We start from the raw sequence: 21428 nt of genomic DNA, 5'->3' as shown, positions 1-21428 counted from the left end.
TTGTTTTTCTTAAAATTATGGAAAAAAAATGGAAAAAAATATCTTTGTGACAAGCTGTGGGAAACAAAATGCCTTAAGGTCCTACTTTGATGAGTTTGTTATGCATCAACACAACACTGATTTATCCTTGAAAATCACAACAATATTCCTATGAAAATGATCAGGTGCTAGACAGAAAATGAGTAAAGAAAACAGCCAAATAAAGAGCTGAAATACTGGTCAAGATTAAGAGTACATGAAAGCTTGGCTTTTTGGAAACACAAGATAAAGTTTTACATCACTTTAATGAGCTAATTATGATATCGTTTTCCCACCACTTGGTGTCAGTGCACACCATGTGATTTCTTTACAACACAAGCTGCTTACACAGGTAAAACATAATCTAAGTCGTTTCTCCAAAAACAAGAAATATTAATATTTATACCCAAAATGATCAAGATTTTCTTTCTGTGTCAGTTTTTTCGTACTTTCACTTCTGAAATGAGAGGTTTTCATGTAATTTATTTCAGATTTGAGTGTCTTCATGTTTTGATCACAAGTTTTTTATCTGTGGTGGTGTAATGTTACTAAATGAACGCACTGAGTACAGATTGGAATTTAAACAATTTTTATGTGTGCTGATTGTGTGTGTAGTTATTGCTAAAATTTAAGTTCTGTGGTGAGAGAACCTTCATCTATTATTATCATGAGTAGAAAAAACTGTAGCTTTAAGTCTGGAAAAGCTTAGACAATAACAGGATATTTAATATGTACTTGGATATTTAATATCTGACTGCTTTAGTCATAAATATGATCATGTATTTGCAGCAATATATTGATGAAGTATACAGAGGCTACACCTGGACTCCTATCAATGGGACTGATTACAGGTCAGCTTTGTAAATCACTCATAAAGACATGAAGGAAAGAGTTTTTTTTACCTTCTGTGTTCCTTCGCTAATGCATTTTATTGTCTGATATGTAGCCTTGGTCTGGTGTTACCCACCTATAACGAGTACTACATCCAGGCAGACCTGAGTGACGTGATGCTGCAGCTCCAGTGTGAGTACAGACAGGCTCTGTGTTCGGCCTCGTGAAGGTACCCAACAGAAACGAGAAGCAAAAGACGCATCTCCTGCTCTGTTTCTGTGTTGCAGATATGCAGTCGTTGTTGCCCAGCTCCTTTGAATCATCGGGACATGTGTTTCTGGCTCCAAGGTGGCCCTCTTTATCTTCTTTGATTTCATTTAAAACTAAAAAGATAGACATTTGTTGATTTATGCTTTTATCTCTGCAGGGAGTACTGCAAGAATCTGCAGCTTTCTGACAACAACACACAGTTTTTGCAGAACTTTCTTTCGCTCATGCTGCACATCTCCCCAGAGTCTGATGAATGTGAGTATGGAGCGCAGTAAGTCCCTCTGGTTTACGCTGCTGTAGACACAAACAGGTGGGGTAGTTAGTTTCAACAATTTTCTTTTCAGGTGAACAAGGCCTCATCCACAACCTGATCCTGGATTCCCGGATTATCGGGCAGCTCGCCTCTCGTGTGTGGAAGAACAAGGACCTGAATGCGTGAGTCAGCTTGTTCCTGATTTACAAAACACACACACATGAAAAAAACATACATATACCACATCTTCAAGGCAAAAACATAAATAAATAAAGCTGACATTTAAAAATTACAGGTATGGCTTCCTAGCTGTATTTGCATCCACAGATGGAGGAATTACACGAGTATTTCCCAACATGTGAGTGAGATTAAAACATTTTCAGATATGGTTCTGCAGAAAGACGTTCTCCTGGATGATGTGCGTTTTCTGTTTCGAACAGAGCTGCTGAGTTGTGGGATGAGGATCCCGAACCTTTTAATTCAAACTTCTACAGGCGAAGCCTCGACAATAAAGGCTACATGTTCAGGCCACCACTGAGGTCCTGTAAGTAGTGAAACAGATTCACTCGGATGCAGCAAATGATGTTATTGTTTGTATAAATGAGACTTGGCTAAATTTACTGAGTCCAAGCAGCGAGGCACCATTTTTAACAAATTTATATCTGAAACTAAGCAGCAAATTTTGTTGAAGTAGGAGTTGAACCTTCAAAATCAGAGAAATGGTTTTAATCATGAAGTTTTATTTCTTGAAGCAAATCTCACGATGTTAACTATCACAATAATGTCATTTGCACAATATTGAATTTTATGGATTATTTTTATGAACTCATTATGAATGTATGAATTTCATAAATTTGTCAGACTACAGATATCCATCCATTCATTTTCTTCACCCACTTTTTCCTTGTTGGGTTAAGAGAGGGGCTGGTTTTCAGCTAAAAGCAAGGACAACTGAGGGCACCCAGAAGCTAAAATGCTCCAAGAATAACATAAGAGAATATTCAAAATTTCTCTAAACCATAAAAAAGGCAAACAAAGTTTTATTCTTGAACACAAATTCTAAAGCAAAGACCATAGTTACTTTTCTTCTAACCTGTGTGTCTCAACTTTTAAAGAGGTTTTTCTTTTAAACCAAATCTGTTAGCTTACTTTGAAAATGAAACTATCTGAAGAGGTCTTTCATGGTAAAAAGGTTGACACCTTCCATTCCCCACTGATTCAGAAACTTCAACACTGAGTTGCTCTAGAATAAACCTTCTGTTTTAAATTATTTCTTTTTTTTGTGCAGCATCTTTATCTTCAACCCAGTTTTGGTAATTTCAGTCAACTGATTTGTTGAAATGAACTTGTATGTTAGGAGTTCCCATCTTTTTTTTTTTAATCCTAAACAGCTTTTGATGACCTTGACGGATCTGAAAACGACACCGTTGGAATCCTTGTTAGTTCAGCTGTTGAGGTTAATTTAGGAGGGAAACTGCTCAAACCTGCAGGTAAGAAAGGTTTTAATGCTGAATCTGAGGATTTAGTTTTAATTTTTTTTATCTTAAACAAATTTTCAGCTATTTGAACTCCCTCTTTTCTGTGTAAACCTTTCTTTTCTCTCTTTATTGTGTATCTTATCCCACAGTGGTCGGAGTGAAGCTGGACCTGGAAGCGTGGGTGGACAAGTTTAAAATCCTGGCCAGCAACGTGTCAGACAGCCGACAGGTCTCACACAGGGTAAAACACGGCGTCATGAGGGTTTTAGAGATTAATTACACTGTTAAAACTAATTAAACCCAATCAAAACTCACATATTACCTTTTTTTGTTTTAACAGTGTGGCCCATCCAGGAGTTGTGAGATGGACTGTGAAGTAAACACAGATGTAAGAAATTCTCTTCTCTTTTCTTTCTCACCCCAGTAGATGTTGCAGATTGTTCAGATAATTAGATAGCATCACTACGTTTCAGACCACAGTTAATTTTAAAGGGGATTAACTCATTAAAATTAAGATGTTAAAACTAGTTTTGTTGGACAGATGCACACATTAAGGTAAATTTTGTAAAGTTTACAGTTCAGTCTGTGACTAGAAGATACAATATGAAAGAGAAAAAGGTTTTGCTATATTTACCTGCAACCATCCGGAGCCAAAATTTAGGTTGTTTTACACTGTAAAATTTAATTATAGCTTGTTTTTTATGTTTGATTCAGTTTCACACTGCAGGTAATAACACAAGTAAATTTATGTGACATATGTCCTGTTATCATCATGTATATAGATTGTCTTCACATACTTGACATACAACAGCCTCTAATTTATTTTCTTCAAACTCTGAAATACAACGTTCATCATGTCTTCACCTCCTGTCTCTTTTGGATCAGTCAAAATGGAAAAAGGCGAGACACATGATATCAATGAATGGCATTATCAGGGACCTACTAATCTCTGATTATTAAAGTAATTTGTGTAACCTATGCAGATTAAATATTTTTTAAAATGTTACTGTTAAGAGCTATTAAACCAAAAACAGCTGCTTGAAGATGTATTTTGGTTCGAGACAGTTCTTTGGTTTCTCTCATTTATGTTCATATCAGCCTTGAGACTTTCTGTGCTGTATTTCCTGTAGGACCTCCTTTGTTACCTCATTGATGACGGCGGGTTCTTGGTTATGTCCAACCAGAGAGATCACTGGAAAAAGGTACAATTTTTTCTTTTAGTTGTTGAGTGCCTGTTTTAAAAGAGACTTCATGTCCTATTCACTGCTGCTTAAAGTGAAAAAAATCCTGCTTCACATTTTGCACATTTAGTTCAGTTGTAACTAATGTCCAAAGTTAAAATAGCAGACAAACCCACTGGAACTGTCCATCCTGTCAGATTGGTCTCTTCTTTGGCGATGTGGACCCTTTCCTGATGTACGCTCTCTACAACAACTCCATCTTCACCCGCCGGCAGTCCTTCCACTACAAATCTGAATGTGAAGCAGTCAGCAGCAGCCAAACTGGTGCAGCACCAAGAGGCATCTATGTGGTGAGAAACAGCACCATGCTGCCAGAGTTTAGATGATGGTTAGAGAGCTTTTCTTTTCTTTTTTTTTTTTTTACTGTTTTTTGTTTCTTCAGCCGTCCGTTGCTGACATCCTGAGCTTGGCCTGGTGGACGTCCACAATGGCATGGTGAGATTTCTGTTTGTAAAACAGATTTTATTACATCACAAGATCTGCGCACATCAACCAGCTCTCTGTTAGTGTTGTTACGTTTCCAGAATCAAGTCCTTTTTTTAACAGATCTCTTTTTCAGGTCTGTGATCCAGCAGCTTATGTACGGACTGGTCTACAACAGCTGGCTCTACCAAGGTTAATTAGTCTCCGTGTGTAGAAATGCATGATCAGTCTTTATTGGGGCTTAAAGTAATAGTTCAAACAATTTGAAGTGGAGTTCTATGAAAAGGTTAAGAACAATTACTCTTACCTGTTATAGATGCTGCAGCTTAGGAGAAATATAGTTTAATTCTAAAGAGTTAACAGTTACGAGCCCAAAAACCTTTACACTGCCATCAGTTCTACATTTCACAATTATTTACATAGATTTCTATGGATATTTGCAAGTGCAAATAGCAGCAGCAGCTGCTGTAGTACTTTCAGTGCAGCCTGTGGCTCTTTAAGCTGAAATATCATAATATTTCTTCCAAAATAATCATGTAATGCGAAACTGACAGTGGTGTCAAGGTTTAAAAAAATAACCTTTGCATGAGTTGTTATGAGAGTTTGGAGACAGAAGTTGTTTTAAAATGACAGCAATCCACTTTGGTTTTGGCCCTGCTCAAATTAGCGCTTAGCTTGTCAATACAGTCAGAATAAAAAGTCTGTTTGTCCAAACTAGGGTTGCTCAAAGAGCGATTTATAGCATGTAAGACATTAATTCTTCATCCCCTTTCAAAATGAACCCCACTCTGAAAGATCTGCATGTAATTGAAGGACTCTTTAAATAGCCAAGACAGCATTTTACCAAACATTTGCTAACATAATCATGTTTCAGTCTAATGAAACACAAACAATGTGTGATTTTATATATGCAAAAAAACATAAAGTAATCTGTATTTAAATCAATTAAAAGCATACTATTAAAAATGATGCTGATGTTTTTCAGATGATGTCCTTGTTGACGGCTTTGAGACCAAAGTAAGCAGCTGTGTGACCATCCACAGCCAGTTCTATTTCACAAACACCACAAACTCCTACAGTGTGCTGCAGGACTGTGGAAACTGCTCGCGGTAAGTTTTATTTATTAATTTTATTTTCTCAAGCATCAGCAAAATACGTTAGAGTGTGCATAATGTTTGCACTTTCAGGCCTGTGTCGTCCATATGAAGGTTGGTTAACCATCCGTCATTGTCTCCCTCAGGCTGTTCCACGCAAAGAGGATAGAAAACACCAACCTGCTTTTTGTGGTGGCCGAGACGCTGCCCTGCAGCTCCTGTGAGATTGAAAGTCTGACCCAGGTCAAAAAGGAGTGTATCCTCTCAGTGCACCCACACACACACACACGTACTTAGATGCTTTTGTTTCTGCTGTTAGATGTGGTCGATGTTAACCTTTCTTTTAACTAGATACAAACAGTTCAGGAGGAAAATCCATGCGAAGTCCTGAGCAACGCACGGTATCGTAAAGGCCCGACTTCCTGCTTTGACTACAGTGCCTTAGTAAGTCAGTGCAGAATAACAGAAATTGTGTATGTGCCTTCTTACCTTTCTGACGGTCTTACATCTTAGTGAGGTTGCTTGTAATAAGAGGGGTTTTGTATGTGTAAAAAAAAAAAAAAAAAAAGAAAAGCAGCACTCAGCATAAGTATATTAGGTCAAACCCACAAATACAGGTTCATGATATACTGCCTGAAATGCAAAAATAAATGCAAACACATTCAGAAAGATATGTTTTCTATCTATCTCAGGGAAAGAGGATTTATTGTTCCCTCTTTTTGCAGGAAAACACGTCAGAGTGTGGACGGGGTCATTCTCTGCAGGCCTCTATAGGAGCTCTACTCTTCATTCAGCTCATTCTGCATCTCTTTCATCTCCCACTCGTACAAACTCTCTGACATTTTCCATCTCGTCGGATTTAGGCTCGGATCTACTGAAGGTCAGATCAAACAGCTACTGTGACATTCTTCTTTTTTCTATGTGCTAACAACTCACCGTGCAGCGTGCTTTGAAAGAAAACTCTGGGTGAGCCCCCGGTGTTTTGTTTTGGGTTTTTTTCTTTTCTTTCTTTTTTTTTTTTTTTTGCCTTATTGCTTTTACATTTTCAGGGCTGGAGTACAAAATAAAAGAGAACGTGTCTGCATGCAACCTAAACTTGGACAAGTTTATTTGATTTTTTTTTTTCATTTTTACACAGGCTCCATCACATTTTTTATCCCAAAAAAAGGAGGCAGTCAAAATATACCTTAAAGAGGTCAAGGAATAATCAGCCAACAAGATCAAACAAACTGGTGAAATGAAAAAAGAGCAGCTTCTTGTGTTTATTTGATTTGTGGTGAGTCCCATTGGTGGAGGATGTGTTTACATCAAAAAGCTGCATTTTTACTCTTTATTAAATCAATATTTCAGTGTAGGTGAAGGTCCTGCATTTTATATTTTCCATGTATTAAAGCATTTGTGTCTTTTATTTGTTTATGTGGAGGCTTAGGCATTTTTAACAGCAAATATTTCAAAACCTCCCAAGTAAATGAATAATTTAAAAAAATATATATTTTTTGAGCTTTACCCCCATGGTGTCTTTGTTTCTTAACTGTTTTGGCAACTTTGCATTTTGTTTGCTTAAAATGACTCCGGTGGTGTTTAGGAAGTTTCAGAACAGCTTAAATGAAACTTAAGTGCACGTAACAAAACTGAGCATGCTCACAGAAATCCCTTCCTACGTGCTTTGAGCTGTTTAACACGTTCCTTTGACGTCTTGAAGCTCGACTTTCTTACTGCACCATTTCAGAGCAAAGGTCACCTTAAAGCGCTACGCAGAAAATTAAAATTAAATTCTGTTTCATCCATTTTTATTAACATTAAACTCAAACCAGTTCAATAAACAAAGGTAATATAATAGCCAACAGCTTTTATTATAGCCACTCTATTGTGTTCATGGGTCAGTTTAAGATAGTATAAAACCTGGAGGAAAAAATATCACAATTTCACAGTATTAAAACTGTCTCACAGAATATAATGTATTTTATCTCTAGAATAAAATGCTGACTAATATTACTGCTGCTGCTAAATTAATCTCCCACTGAGTGGCGATGTGTCTAAAATCAATCATGTCACCAGAGAACCAGGAGGCTGAAAGATGCTGGGTTTATTTTATTTTTTATTCTAAGCAAAGTATAGAATTATTGCCAGCCAAATGTGATTATATTAGTGATAATTAATTATATTAGTAAAAGTGCTTATTGCGCATAAATATTTATTCTTTTTCTCTCATTCTGTTACACTGGGAGTTGATGTTAGGTTGTGAATAAGCTATTAAATCGGGTAGCTTGTTGAAAACAATTGTTTTAAAACAAGACAGTCCTAAAACAGTGCTAGGTGGGAGTCCTTTTCCTGCCAGGCCATGACCGTTTGTGATTGTTGCCAATGGAAAAATTAGCCAACTTAAAAGCTTGAAGAAACCAGAGGAGAAATTTACTCTCTGCTCCAAACATCTGTGGTAAAGGAGCCGCTTGAAATAAAACTTTTAGTGGTTCTGAAACTTTTACTTTAAAACTTTTCCTTTTAAAATTGTGATACACCTTGAAACTGGAAACCGGCTCACGCCTTTTTTCTGCCACAATTTTAACACAAATGTTTACAACTTCAGCAGCTTTGACTGTTGACTGGAGCAAGAAATTATCCATTACTGTCTGTACAGTCTAAAAAATAAAAATTAAAAATAACATGCATGCTGAGAGCATGTAGGAAGCATCAAGCATACCATCATCACAGCTCAGTACTGCTAAGCTTACTGTTCTGTGCAGTTTCCTGGACCTGGAGCAGAAAGCACTCTCAGTATTAGTGTAGATACTACTTTAAGTATCTGCAGATGTTTATATCAGGTTATTGCATTTAATTTTCGCTTGCACGAATTCTGAACCTAATTAAATGCCGTAACTCCCTTGTGCCTGTTGTTGTTTTCACATTTGGTCCTTTTGATGTAAAATACAGGAAGCTCCTGCGTTTCCAGCTGTTCCTACACGATGGTAGATCTGGGCCTTGACCTCACATTCACTCCAGTGTCATTCAATCCACTTCTGACTTTTGCCAAGACAATTTCAGTGTTGTTTTCTGTGTCAAACATGAACGGACCCCGACCAACTTCCCTCTGCTCTCTAAAGCATGTGTTTGTCTTGTAAGTCTTTAAATCCCACAAGATTTTATATGGAAAAAAGAAGTTAATTTTTACCCCTAAAACTATTTTTCTGTGCTCATTTTGACATATGGGACAAGAAGTGAGAGAAGCCAATATAATGAAGAAAACAGACTTTGTATGACACATATCACTGAACAAACATCTACCCTATGTGTTTTATTGTGGTACAAGATTATTAGCATTTGGATTTGTTGAAATGCTTCCACAGCTGCTTGGTGTGATTTTGAAGTGCTTCCAGTCCAGTTAGATGTTGTCAAAGGAGGTCAAATCAAACAACAGATGACTGATTCTGTAACCTTGTTATGCATCTTTATGAGCTACAACATTTAGCACCATATGAAAACATTATTTGCAATAATGATATGATGATTGGACACTTTGCTTTAACATTTAGCACATTTCTTGATAAAAGAAGAAGAGTTACTCACATTCCGTGATACTGATGGAGCCTGAAAGCACAAAACACATCAGTTGTTTGATTGATGTGAAGCTCTTCACCATATTTTTGTAACCTTCGTTGCCAGTAAGTTGTCAAAATGGGATTTATGCACTTATGTATGCATCTGTATGAGGAATGTAGCTTTTAGACAGCTTTTGGCGTTATATGTTGTCAATATGCTGTACTTCCTTTTTTTTTTTTTAAACTGCTCTCCAGACTCACTTGTAGGTGGTGGTTCACTGCGACAGAGTTTCTGTTTCATCACGTGTAGCTCTTTGGTTTTTACTGTTTTAATTTAACAAAGATAACGAGTGACTTTCTTTCATGTTTCTTTAAGACGGACCCAGAGCTAATGTTAAACCCCACGACACAACACTCAGTACATCTGGATGTAATGTGAGCTCAGAGGAGCTTTCACTATTCAGCAGATGAATGTAAGAACATCGTTCTCCAACATGGAGATCAAACCCTTGAATCCTAACAAACAGTAGTGCGGAGAAAGTTGCAAACAGGAAGTTAGTGTGCACAAAATGAAATCCAGAAATGAACCTCTCACAGTGAATCATTCATTCTTGTATTTTTGTGTTATTTAATGTGGCTGCAAACTTAACGGGGGATATTTAAAAAAAAAAAAAAAATATATATATATATATATATATATATATATATATATATATATATATATGAAACAAAAATTTTGACAAAATATTTGTAAACTGATGTTTTTCTCTGTCTGCCTGGTGTTCCACCCTGCAGTGCCTTGTTGCACTCATTGTTTTGGATGAAAGGAGCATTTTGGATCTTAGATGCGTGGACGTTCATCCCGCAGGTTGCGTCAAAGACACTCAGAGTTGCAGCTCTAAAAAAGGACTCCTCGACTGGAGAATCTAAATGGATGCTCGTCTTGAACATTTTTTTAAAAGGAGCACAGCAGAAATGCGTCGAGCAGCAGGCATCTCTTCCTGCCTTCCTATGGACAAAATCCAGCCTCGCTGCCGTCCTGCTTTTATTTTCTGTTTGGTGCTTCAGGCTTGAATCACAGGACAGATTTCTACTCCACCTCATCAACACGCCGAGCTTCTCAGTTAGGACTGTATGAATGTTTATTTCCACTTTACCTACTGTTGTGCTTCTCCTGTGTACCCGAGCATGGCGGGGACCTGGAGAACAAAGACTTCAGCACAAACAAGACCTGCAGTGTGTGCTTTTTTTTTCTTTCTTTTATCTTTTTCTTTTTGCATTAATGAAACAACACTGTTGTATTCTTGAGAATGAGACTTTGAGAAACTCTTCATAGGCTGCAATTTAACATTTTACCACTGCTGAGGTCAGTGTTGTTGTTTTGTTTTTGTTTCAAATGACTGATATTTATTTGCATGGTATTTTGAACAGATATGTGTACATAGTCCAATGAATATTTTACATTCCTGTCCGCATCCGTCTCTCCTGCTCTGCATTCAGGAATCCTGCACGTGAAGATGAGGCTGCAAATGAAGCTGAAAGTTTGACTTCAGTGAAGCCCATGGTAACCGTTTGATTGAATTGAGGTCTTTTTGCAGCAAGTGAAAGTACAGAGAACTTTAACATAATGAGCAACATACTGCCTGAATAAATCTTTCTCAATTATTTAGGAAAAAGAGATTTCAGATTGATGTAAAAACAGAAAACTATTTATCCTTCTAAAGGCTGTTTAACAAATATATAAGTCAGTGGCAAATGTTGGGACAACCTTTTTATTAATTTATGAGAAATGTATTGCTTTTGTCCTTTATTTATGCAATTATTTTATATGTTATGTTATATTTATTTAAATATTGTGGTTGATATTTGTGTTATCAAAGAGGAACAGAATGTATTGGGTGCTTGTGAGGACATATGAAGCAGTTTACAAGAACAATAGCATAAACGTTCAAAAGTGATCAGTATATCCTGTACGTCTCTGAATGTTTTTGCTGTAAGTTTGCTTTTTCATTTTGCTGATAATGTTGTTTACTCTGGAACGTTTGCTCTCTCTGTGCCAGTCTCCAACGCCACCTTGTTTTGTACAGACAATGTGAAGCAGAAGACGAAGGCTAAATTTGTAAAGATTTTGTCAGTCTCATTATAAAATGGATATTTAAATGTTTATATCTTTGGTGATTAAAAGCTATTGATATTTTTCACTTCAGCTCTGAATGACTGTTGTTTTTAAACTTTTTTTTTAAGTCCAATTTCTGTTTCACAACACTTTAGCCGTCTATAACACACATTTTATTGATTACGTGCTGCAAAATATATGAAAAGTATATCATCATTGCAATATCAGTACCAAATGACTGCTTGGACTGCAAAACACCATTGGCTATTATGATCCAAGTGTGATGCAGTCATTAATAATATTTTTGGCCAATCTGATGAACTCTCGCTACCAATAAAGAAATACTTCAGATCTGTGTGTGCCATTCTGATTGTGGATCAAAGCAGAGATGGATTGTTTTATTCAAAAAGTGCAGAAAACATAATAATTCAACAAAAGCTCATCTCTTTAGAGTCTGTTGAACTGTGTTGTTTATGTACACAACAATGATGATGCTATGAACCCAGATCAACCCATATAAGTTCAAATTTTAACTTACCACATGCTAATAATAACAATATTACGCTGCAAACAAATATTCTGTGAATAAAAACACCTTATTTTGGTCTGTTTTATTGATGTAAAACTTTAAAGGCTTAATGTATTCAACATTCTCGTAGATAAGAAAATAAAAGATTGCTTTAAATTTTGATCTGACCAATCCGGTATTTTTTTCTGCACTAAGAAATGTTGCTTTGATCGTTTCTTTTGCAGAAATAAAACCTGAACAGTGATTCAGAATACTGTAATTATCACTTGTTGTCAAGACATTTGGGCATTGATTAAACTGCCCCTTTGTGTGTGTGTGAGAGTGTGTATGTTCGTTTGTCTGTACGTTACCAAAACATCACATTATTCAGAGGATGAATTTTATTAAAACTTTTAGAAAGTGATCATTAAATAAATATCTACAGCTGATTAACTTTGGAGTCAAGCTGATTCAAGATGGCCAACACAGCTAATCAACCTTAGTAGGTAAGTAAACACAAAAATGGCTATAACTTTGTTTTTACTGATACTAAGCTAAAATTTGGTGTGGTAGTAGCTGAGAGTCAGCCCCATCACTTATTCCGAGCTCCAACAGATCACAGATCTTTGTTTAAAATGATGGCATGCAAAGCGGTGAGAGATACACATTCCTTCAAGGAATGCTAGCTTCTTCTTCTTTCAATTGTTTCAGATGTCTAATGATGGTTGCAGGTATTAAATGCATGCACTGCAGGTATGAAGCTTTGAGAGTTTACTGGCACTAAGTTTTTAAAGCAATGAAGCCAAGCGAAACATTTCCTGGAAGCCTTATCACATCGATACATTCCAGAAAGCAGCTCTCCTTTCATTTATGGTGAGAGACAATCAGCTGCTGTGGATTCAACTATAAGTTTTCAGCACACTGGGCGAGGACCTGAGAAGAAACCAAAGAGCGAGGCAGCTTATTTGCCCATCCTGAGCATCTGCTCCCTCTGTCAGTCAGTGGAGATATCAAACAGTAAGAAGGCCGGGGTCCTCGGAGAAAAAAGATGACACCTCTTTGACTCAAAAGGTCAGGAGTGGATGGGATGTCTGGCTTCAGTGACTCCATGAACCAAATCCTGGCAGCCATCTGCTCTCAGCAGTTTAGTTTGAGTAAGTCAAACCTTTCCTCCAGCAGGCATTGTGCCATCGTAACATGGTTTAATAACTCACTTTCTTATTCAACTAGAATATCACACCATCAGCATTTGGCAAAGCAGTTTGAATCCTATTGTCATATAAATAAATCATGCTGGAATCTTCCAGCCTTACTCCCTCACAAGAGAAACAGGACAGATAAGGCTTTCAGGGAAGGTGAGCACTGATGTGAGGAACAGAACATCTTTGAGGTAAAACTGATTCTTATTTCAGTTCATGTTTCAGCATTGGACATGATTTACTTTAAACTATATGTTCGGCAAATCGATCAGTATCCTTGCTTAAAACGAAATGACTTTGTTTGAGATTTCAAAATTCAGGGGGAAAAAAATGGTTAGTTTGGTTGGGCTTAACTTTTTGCACCAGCTATAGGTGAGCAGAAAACTTTTAATGAGTCAAGATCAATCAAGTTAAAATCTTTGATATTGTGGTATTAATAGGAAGACAGAGTAAGATCGACCACTAGAGGCTACTCAGTGATTACTAAACCAATTTTTCTGCAAATATTAAATAAAAGTAACATACAAGTCTATGGTAAAAGATCAGAGCAAAGTTTAAATTGTAAAAGCCACAGTAGCAAATCATACTTGGCAACGTTTTGTTATTTATCTAAAAGGTGCAGATGGTGTAAGACGTCCTGTTTGCTGCTTGTCTTTGTCCTTTCTCTCTGGCAGAGATGTAGAACCATAACACAGGGATATGGTGCAGTGTGTTCAGGAGCAGGTGGCGGGAGGAGAATAAAATATTGAACAGCTTTTTAAAGTGGTCGAACAAACATGTCAAACAGTTACTTCCTGACAAAAGATTTAAAGAATTAATATATGATTTTTTTTTTTTTTTTTACCAGCAGCAACCGCCTCATCAAACAATGAACAAACTGCACATATTACAGTCGACATATAGGAATTATGATTGTTACTGTCTGTTAAATTTCCACTGCTGTGCAGAACACAAAGATCTAATCACAGACACAGATAGGTCTCTTTGTACAGATATGCAACACATTTTGATGGGTTTCAAAATTATTGCAAGTATTTCATCAGTTTTCTGAAACCTTTGAATGTGCTTAGTCACAAAGACGGCCTTATCTGCGTCCATCCAAACAATCTCACTCTGAGGAAGAGGTGCAAATTTTATTTTCATCTTTATTTTTGCATTTCTTTGAATGAGTTAATGTGAGAGTTTCAGCTCAGTTTGTATCAGTGTTCAGGTGCTTCACTATGCATGCTGTAACTGGGTTTTACAGAGTGGCTTTATTTCTATCAGTTATTTATCATTTAATTCAATCTCCTGTGGTAATTTAAAATGTAGCAATACATAAAAAAGCAGATAATGTGGCACAAACATGATTGGGTTTTTATATGTGTGTATCTTAGATTAATATTCCACCTTGAGCAACAAGACAAAGAAAAAGAGAAGTTTAAAGCAGCAGAGTGGCTAAATATTTTATTGAACGTAGTTCTACAACATTTATTGAGAGCATTTGAATGAAAAATCATATTTTATGATTCTCACTTGGTCTCCCACAGTAGGTTTAGCTTATTCTTCAGACTCCTTTGCCTAAAAAAAGTTAAAAACAAATAATTAAATTTTTGGTAGGAATGTGTATGATTAAAATTTACATGGAGATTCAGAACGAAACATCAGCAGCAGCTCCAGAGGTGACATATGTCGTTGCTCTGTTGAAAACCACTCAGTGCTATACACTTACTTTTCCAATTTCCCGGCTCTTGGCCCTCAGCTTGTTGACCTGAGACTCAGCGATGTCGGCACGCTCCTGAGCTTCCTCCATCTCGTGCTGCACCTTCCTCAGTCTGGACATGTGAGTGTTGGCCTGCTCCTCCTGTCAGGAAAATCAACAGCAGAATTGTTATTCAACCATGGAAATTTAGTAGACCATAAAGAGTAGCTGAAATTGTGTTCTGCAATCAGCACTATTGGTAAGAATAGGATGAAAATCTTAAAAAAGTGATGTGACTTACAGCCTCCTCAGCCTGTCTCTTATAGGCCTTTACTTTCAGCTGCAGTTTGTCCACCAGATCCTGCAGTCTGGCGACATTCTTCTTGTCCTCCTCAGTCTGCAATTTACATTGATAAATAATAAATGTATCAATATGCACTTATGTTCGGCTTCTGTAATGATTATCTGAAAAGGGAAACAGCTTCCAACCTGATAGCTGAGCTCCTTGACTCTTCTCTCGTATTTGCGAACACCTTTGACGGCCTCTGCTCCCCGTCGTTGCTCCGTTTCAACTTCAGCCTCTAGCTCACGCACCTGATACAGAAACAGCTTTTACTTTGGAGCTCAAAAACACACACTGTGAGAACGATTTCTCCCAAGCTGGTTAAAAAAAAAACGTACCCGAGCCTCCAGTTTCTGGAGCTGCTTCTTGCCTCCCTTCATGGCCAGATTTTCAGCTTCATCCAGACGGTGCTGCAGGTCCTTCACTGTGACCTCCAGGTTCTTCTTCATCCTCTCCAAGTGAGCGCTGGTGTCCTGCTCCTTCTTCAGCTCTTCTGCCATCATGGCAGCCTGAAATATTCCAATAAACGTGTTGTTTTGACTGTCAGAGCACTGCATTTGGAGTAGGAATAACTTCTGCAGGAATAAACCTCAGGGTGACTCACATCAGTGATGGCCTTCTTGGCCTTTTCTTCAGCGTTTCTTGCTTCCTGAACAGCATCTTCCACCTCGCCTTGGATCTGAACAAAATCGGCCTCCAGCTTCTTCTTGGTATTGATGAGGCTGGTGTTCTAGATTAAAATAAATGACAATCAAATCCTATGTTTTATTCTGAATAAGAGTAGGTAAACTAGTCAGACTCCTGGATAGATACCTGAGAATGCAGCAATGCAACACGCTCACTGGCATCAACCAGTTCCTGCTCAGCCACTTTGCGGCTTCTCTCCGTCTGCTCGAGTGCAGCTCTCAGCTCCTCGATCTCAGCGATCATCAGGTTGTTCCTGCGCTCCACCATCGCCACCTGCTCCTTCATGTCCTCCTGGCCTCTCAGCGCTTCATCAAGATGAAGCTGAGCATCCTGGATGAAAAACAATAAAGTATAACAGTAAGTGCTTCAGATACTTTCAGAAAGTGAATGTTGTTTAAGAGATTCCTCATTGGTTGTACCTTAAGCTGTCCCTGCACGTATCTCAGCTGCTTCTGAGCTTCAGCTGCCTGGCGGTTTGCGTGGCTCAGCTGAATCTCCATCTCATTCAGGTCTCCCTCCATCTTCTTCTTGATTCTCAGGGCGTCGTTCCTGCTCCTGACCTCAGCATCCAGGGTGCTCTGCATGGTCTCAATCACCCGCTGGCTGTTCCTCTTGATCTGCTCAATCTCCTCGTCCTTTTCTGCCAGCTTTCTGTCAATTTCACCCTTAACTTGGGTGAGCTCCAGCTGAACACGGAGAATCTTGGACTCTTCGTGCTCCAGGGTTGCCTTGAAAGAAGAAATTGTCAAGTATTATAAGTTTTGATGAGTTAGATTGGAGGTAGTTTCTTCAAGCAGTACCTCTGCCTCTTCAAGGGAGGTTTGGAGTTCAGACTTCTCAGTCTCAATGACCTTTTTCCCCTTTTCCAGTTCATGAATGGTTTTTCCAGTTTCACTGATTTGCTCAGTTAGATCTGAGATCTCCTCTGTAACAAACAAGTGAAAGTAGGATTTTAAGTTTCATGTTTGAGCAGAAGTGTTTTGCTTCGTATTGATTCATCGTACACCTATACATGTACAAAAACAATATTCTGTTGTATTTCATTAGTTTTAAATAATTCATAAAGTCTACTGGTCCACAGGGATGAATACTTGATCTACTTTACGTTTTTAAAAACAGTATGGAAAAATCTTGTCCTATGTGAAGAGTTTTTAAAGAAACTGTCGCTTTAACTCTGTAACATACTTCAAAGACTGAGTATTTGTCGACTGACTACATAAAACAGTTCATACGTTGCAGGTTCTTGTTCTCCCGCTTCAGGGTCTCCAGCTGATCCAGTGATTCTTCATATGAATTTTTCAGCTTGAACATTTCGGTGCTGAGAGAGCGAGCCTCTTTCTGAGATCCCTCCAACTCGGCCTGGCTTTCTTCATACTTCTGCTTCCACTCTGCAAGGACCTTAAAACACAAAGAAGCCCAATATTTGTCAGTAATTCAGAATTCTGTCTTCTTCAATGAGATGCACAGGGCAGAAATAGATAGAAACCTTGTCAAAGTTCCTCTGCTTCTTGTCCAAGGTTGCAGCCAGAGCATTGGCTCTCTCCACGTCGATCATCAGGTCCTCCACTTCACCGTGCAGCCTCTGCTTAGTCTTTTCCAAAGAGGCACATTTGGCATTCACAGCCTCAATGGATTCCTCAGCATCCTGAAGACGCTGGGCAAGCTTTTTCCTGGGAAGAATCATTTTTACCCCTTCAGTACTTTGCAATTTAAAGTCATCCCAAACAGAAAACATTCAATCTTACTTGGCCTCCTCCAGCTCCTCAGTGCGCTGAATGGCGTCAGTCTCATATTTGGCTCTCCACTGAGCCACCTCGCTGTTAGCCTTGGACAGTGCACGCTGCAGCTCAGCTTTGGCCTCCTGCTCCTCCTCATACTGCTCTCTGAGCAGATCGCAGTCATGACGAGCTGACTGAACAGCATGAGCCAGAGCGTTCTTGGCCTAACAAAAAATGAGAGGGGGTTTTATTTACTGGAATATCTTTCTCAAGTCTCGGTAGTGTGTGTGTTATTAATGGGCACACACTTTAACTTCTTCTTCTATGTGCCTCTTCAGCTCCTCGATCTGCTGAGTGTAAGCCTGCTTGCCTCTGGTCAGCTGAGACACAAGAGCTTCTTTCTCCTCCAGCTGGCGACTGATTTCACCTGTGTGAGGATAATAATTAAAACAAGACCTAAGCAGACCTGAGATTGACGTTAGATAGCATCAGTACATAGATTCAGTACATGGAGTTTATTTAGTTGCATGTCGCAAAGCTGTAGCACCTTTAAACTGCAATAATAAAAACATATGCTTCAATATCAGGAAACTTTAAATGAGCTAAATCTGCTTGTTGTATTGTACAACATAAGCACATTCATGGTTGATTGATGCTGATGTTGTATCTTTTGCCAAATATTAAAAAACCTCAAAAGTGAAGTCTTTACCATTTTCGGTTTGAAGTCGTGCCTTTTGTGCACTAATATCATTCAGCTGACGGACGTTCTCATCATTCTTGGCTTTGAGCTCACTCAGCTGATCCTCCAATGTCCTGCACATCTTCTCTAGGTTTCCCTGAAAAAGGAACAATATTTTAGTCAAAATGAAATGGATTTACTACATTTTACTTTTTCAAAGTTCATTCACATTTGAGAGGCATGGAAAGTTTCACAATTTTCGTACCTTTGCTTTTGCAATAGCCTCCATGTTGCTTGAGAGGTCATCAATCTCCATCTTAAATTCACTCTTCTCTTTCTCCAGCTTCTGTTTGACTCTCTGGAGATTATCAATCTGCTCTCCCAGCTCTGCCACGCTGTCAGCCTGCTTCTTGCGGAGAGCTGCAGCCGTGGCTTCGTGCTGCAGGGTGGCCTCTTCGAGATCCCGGCGCAGCTTCTGAAACTCGGCTTCACGCTTCTTGTTCATCTCAATCTGAACAGCAGTGGCTCCGCCAGCTTCTTCGAGCCTCTCGCTGATCTCTTCGAGTTCCCTGGAGAGATCAGACCTCTGCTTCTCCACCTTGGCCCGGGCAGCTCGCTCAGCCTCGATCTCCTCCTCCAGCTCCTCAATACGAGCCTGACATTTACAAGTTCAACGAAAATGTCAAATTATGCTATTATTTTATGTGCAAATCAAAGAGCTCTAAGCAATCTGAAGTCTTTTGGCTGTTGTCGTGATAAAGTATTAGAATAAGAAGTAACCTGAAGTTCTTTTATCTTTTTCTGAAGTTGAATACCAAGAGATTGCTCATCCTCAATCTTGCTTAGAAGCTGGCTTGTTTCAAAATCCTTCCTGTGAAGAGACAACGTTAGCAACAAAACATTATATCCCGATTTTCTTAAAATCAACCCAAGGATGTTTTTATTCCTATCTGCCAGGTTAATAGGATTTTATGTGACATAAATACAGCATTTAAAAGAACTGGACTGTATTTTATTTTTGCTCACTTCTTTAGCTTTTCTTCGGCCTGCTGCTTGTCATTCTCCAAGTCCATGACGGTTTCTTGAGCCAATTTCAGATCTCCTTCCAGCTTTCTTTTAGCTCGTTCAAGATCCATACGGAGCTTCTTTTCTTGCTCCAGGGAGCCTTCAAGCTATTTTTGAAAAAATTAACATAAAAAATTTATATTTAATTCTCAAGTATAATGCAGTCAGTTTCGGTTGTCCATAATACTCACATCATCCACTTGCTGCTCCAGCTTTGTCTTGGCCTTCGTCAGAGAATTGACTTTGTCTTCCTCTGCCTGCAGATCATCGAGGGTCTGCTGATGGGCCTCTTGGAGAGCTTTCTTCTCTTTTGTCAGCTTGGCAATGGTCTCATCTTGGGAAGCCATTTCCTCAACCAGGTTTTTAACCTAATCGGACAAATAAAAGAGTTTTGTTATTTTGCTGAGAGTAAATTTAAACCCTTACTCTGTGATTGATCTACCAACCTTGTTTTCAGTGGCATGTTTCTCCTTTTCCACTTTGGCCAGAGTGAGCTCCAGGTCATCAATGTCCTTTTTTAACTCGGAACACTCATCCTCCAGTTTCCTCTTCTTCGCTGTCAGCTCAGCATTGATCTCCTCCTCATCCTCTAATCTCTCAGCCGTTTCTTTGGCCTTGGCCTCAAGGTGGATTTTAGCTTTAATGAGCTGCTCACATCTTTCCTCTGCATCTGAAAGGTTTTCACCTTCCTAGGTTTGCAAAGACACACAAATGAAAAGTTGTGAACAGCTTTTGAAACCCAAGGGTCTTTAAAAAGTTATTTCCCCCCCGGACCTTCAACATACCGACTGAATTTGTAGTTGCAAGTCATTCTTCTCCTGAAGGAGAGAAACCATCTTCTCCTCCAGTTCTTTCTTCTTAGCCAGAGCCTTTGCCAGCTCCTCTTTGGTCTTTGCAAAGTCCTCTTTCATTTGAGCCATCTCCTTTTCCGTCTCTGCGCTCTTCAGCAGAGGTTTGATCTTGAAGTACAGCTTCATCCACGGCCAAGTTTTGACATTCATGAATGCTCGGATGTTGTACTGAAGGCTGAAAATGGCGTCTCTGATAAAATAAACAAGAAGTTAGCTCAAGCCTGTAAAGAAATTCAACAAAATAAAATAAAAAAAACAGACATCTGCACAAAAAGTAGACAAATTACCGTCTTTCCATCATTTTGACAAACTCGCGCCTCATGAGGAAGCCTCTGCACAGAGCCTGAGTCATTGTCACCAACTCAGCCAATTTGTCGTCCCTCATCTCCTCCAGAACTCCCAGGAGACCAGCTTTGAAGAACACCTGAGCATCAAATATTTAAAGGTTACAAATGAAAACTTATTGGCTTCAGCTTGTCTTCTGTCTCTTTTCAAGCAGCTTGTTCCAGTTGAGCGTTTAAAGTTTTACCTTTGTGTGTCCAAACTTGTACTGAGAGTGGTCCACATCAATGGAGCCCAATAACTTTTCAGAGGCCTTCTTGTTATCAATGAACTGGCCCTCAGGGATTACACTGGCATTTAGTACTTTGTATCTAAAAGTAAGGAATTCCATCAATTAGTCAAGAGTTTTATGCTTGAACAACACTTCTCACAACCTGTAAAGAGGACATCTCTGCTACCTCTGCTTGAAGTCACCGTAGAGGATTCTGCTGGGGAAACCTTTCCTGCAGATCCTGATTCCCTCCAGCACACCGTTACACCTCAGCTGGTGGATGACCAGGTGGTTCTCCATGAGACCTGTGTCACAACAGTACAGAAAAACTCATTTGTTAGGAGACAGCACAGCGATACAAACGTGACTGTCAGAGTGTATTATATGTTTACGTACCTGGTGTCTTTGATTCGTTTGGAATCAAGCAGCGTACAAAATGAGGATGAGTGCTCCTCAAGTTGGTCATCAACTTGCCCAGATTCTCCTGAAGAAGTAATAAAGGCTTAAGTTTGAACTAAACAAGGCATTAAACTAAACAAGGATGCTATGAGTGATAGTTTTACGACTTACTCTGAACAATGCAGATACTGTCTGGAAGGAACCTCCCTTCTTCTTGCCAGCTTTCTTGCCACCACCCTCACCTGTCAATGAAACAATCAAAGTAAAACAATCAGATTCATCACAAATACGACATGTTTTTCTTATAACACAGAGATATTTATAAAAGCACATACCCTCTGTTGAGGAGTGGGATGCGTACAGGAAAGCCAGCAGTTTTGCTGAAGACTTCTGGTAGAGCTGAACCACGGAGTCGTTCAGTGGGTCTTTGTTCTTTTCCAGCCAGCCAACAACATTGTAGTCCACAGTGCCGGCGTAGTGCATCA

General features: G+C 38.8%; 2 protein-coding genes across 4 annotated transcripts in view; one reads left to right on the top strand and one right to left on the bottom strand.

Annotated features, from left to right (window-relative positions):
• The window catches only part of LOC108247395 (voltage-dependent calcium channel subunit alpha-2/delta-2-like), a 41664-nt gene extending 30314 nt beyond the window's left edge, over positions 1-11350 (top strand). Inside the window, exons 20-38 of one of the 3 annotated variants that reach the window (XM_025010415.2) lie at positions 808-869; positions 965-1041; positions 1137-1197; positions 1277-1374; positions 1464-1554; positions 1668-1730; positions 1813-1916; positions 2764-2862; positions 3000-3091; positions 3191-3238; positions 3981-4052; positions 4229-4381; positions 4474-4526; positions 4651-4706; positions 5500-5623; positions 5755-5864; positions 5970-6052; positions 6334-6488; positions 9940-11350. In XM_025010415.2, the coding sequence (XP_024866183.1) occupies positions 808-869; positions 965-1041; positions 1137-1197; positions 1277-1374; positions 1464-1554; positions 1668-1730; positions 1813-1916; positions 2764-2862; positions 3000-3091; positions 3191-3238; positions 3981-4052; positions 4229-4381; positions 4474-4526; positions 4651-4706; positions 5500-5623; positions 5755-5864; positions 5970-6052; positions 6334-6447 (1560 nt within the window). In that variant the 3' untranslated portion in view covers positions 6448-6488; positions 9940-11350. Of the gene's footprint in view, positions 1-807; positions 870-964; positions 1042-1136; positions 1198-1276; positions 1375-1463; positions 1555-1667; positions 1731-1812; positions 1917-2763; positions 2863-2999; positions 3092-3190; positions 3239-3980; positions 4053-4228; positions 4382-4473; positions 4527-4650; positions 4707-5499; positions 5624-5754; positions 5865-5969; positions 6053-6333; positions 9809-9939 lie in introns of those variants that run through there. The other 2 variants (XM_037975498.1, XM_017435490.3) reach the window with 2 other exon arrangements.
• Positions 11351-14396: 3046 nt separating this feature from the next.
• On the bottom strand, positions 14397-21426 carry LOC108247384 (myosin heavy chain, fast skeletal muscle). The gene is made up of 26 exons (XM_017435459.2): positions 21279-21426; positions 21115-21185; positions 20941-21028; positions 20732-20849; positions 20521-20644; positions 20279-20415; positions 19926-20181; positions 19587-19829; positions 19332-19508; positions 19102-19247; positions 18856-18946; positions 18341-18730; positions 18106-18232; positions 17705-17823; positions 17424-17620; positions 17165-17348; positions 16911-17076; positions 16479-16603; positions 16098-16406; positions 15805-16008; positions 15596-15721; positions 15330-15500; positions 15138-15242; positions 14950-15045; positions 14679-14810; positions 14397-14527 (listed from the first exon to the last, which is right to left on the bottom strand). The coding sequence occupies exons 1-26, from the start codon at positions 21424-21426 to the stop codon at positions 14507-14509; spliced, it is 4071 nt and encodes a 1356-aa protein (XP_017290948.1). The 3' UTR covers positions 14397-14506.
• Positions 21427-21428: the final 2 nt, after the last annotated feature.

The sequence above is a fragment of the Kryptolebias marmoratus genome, linkage group LG4 (assembly GCF_001649575.2).
Source record: "Kryptolebias marmoratus isolate JLee-2015 linkage group LG4, ASM164957v2, whole genome shotgun sequence".
Taxonomy (NCBI): domain Eukaryota; kingdom Metazoa; phylum Chordata; class Actinopteri; order Cyprinodontiformes; family Rivulidae; genus Kryptolebias; species Kryptolebias marmoratus.
Note: the sequence above shows the minus strand (reverse complement) of the source record. Positions and strands in the feature narration are given on the sequence as shown.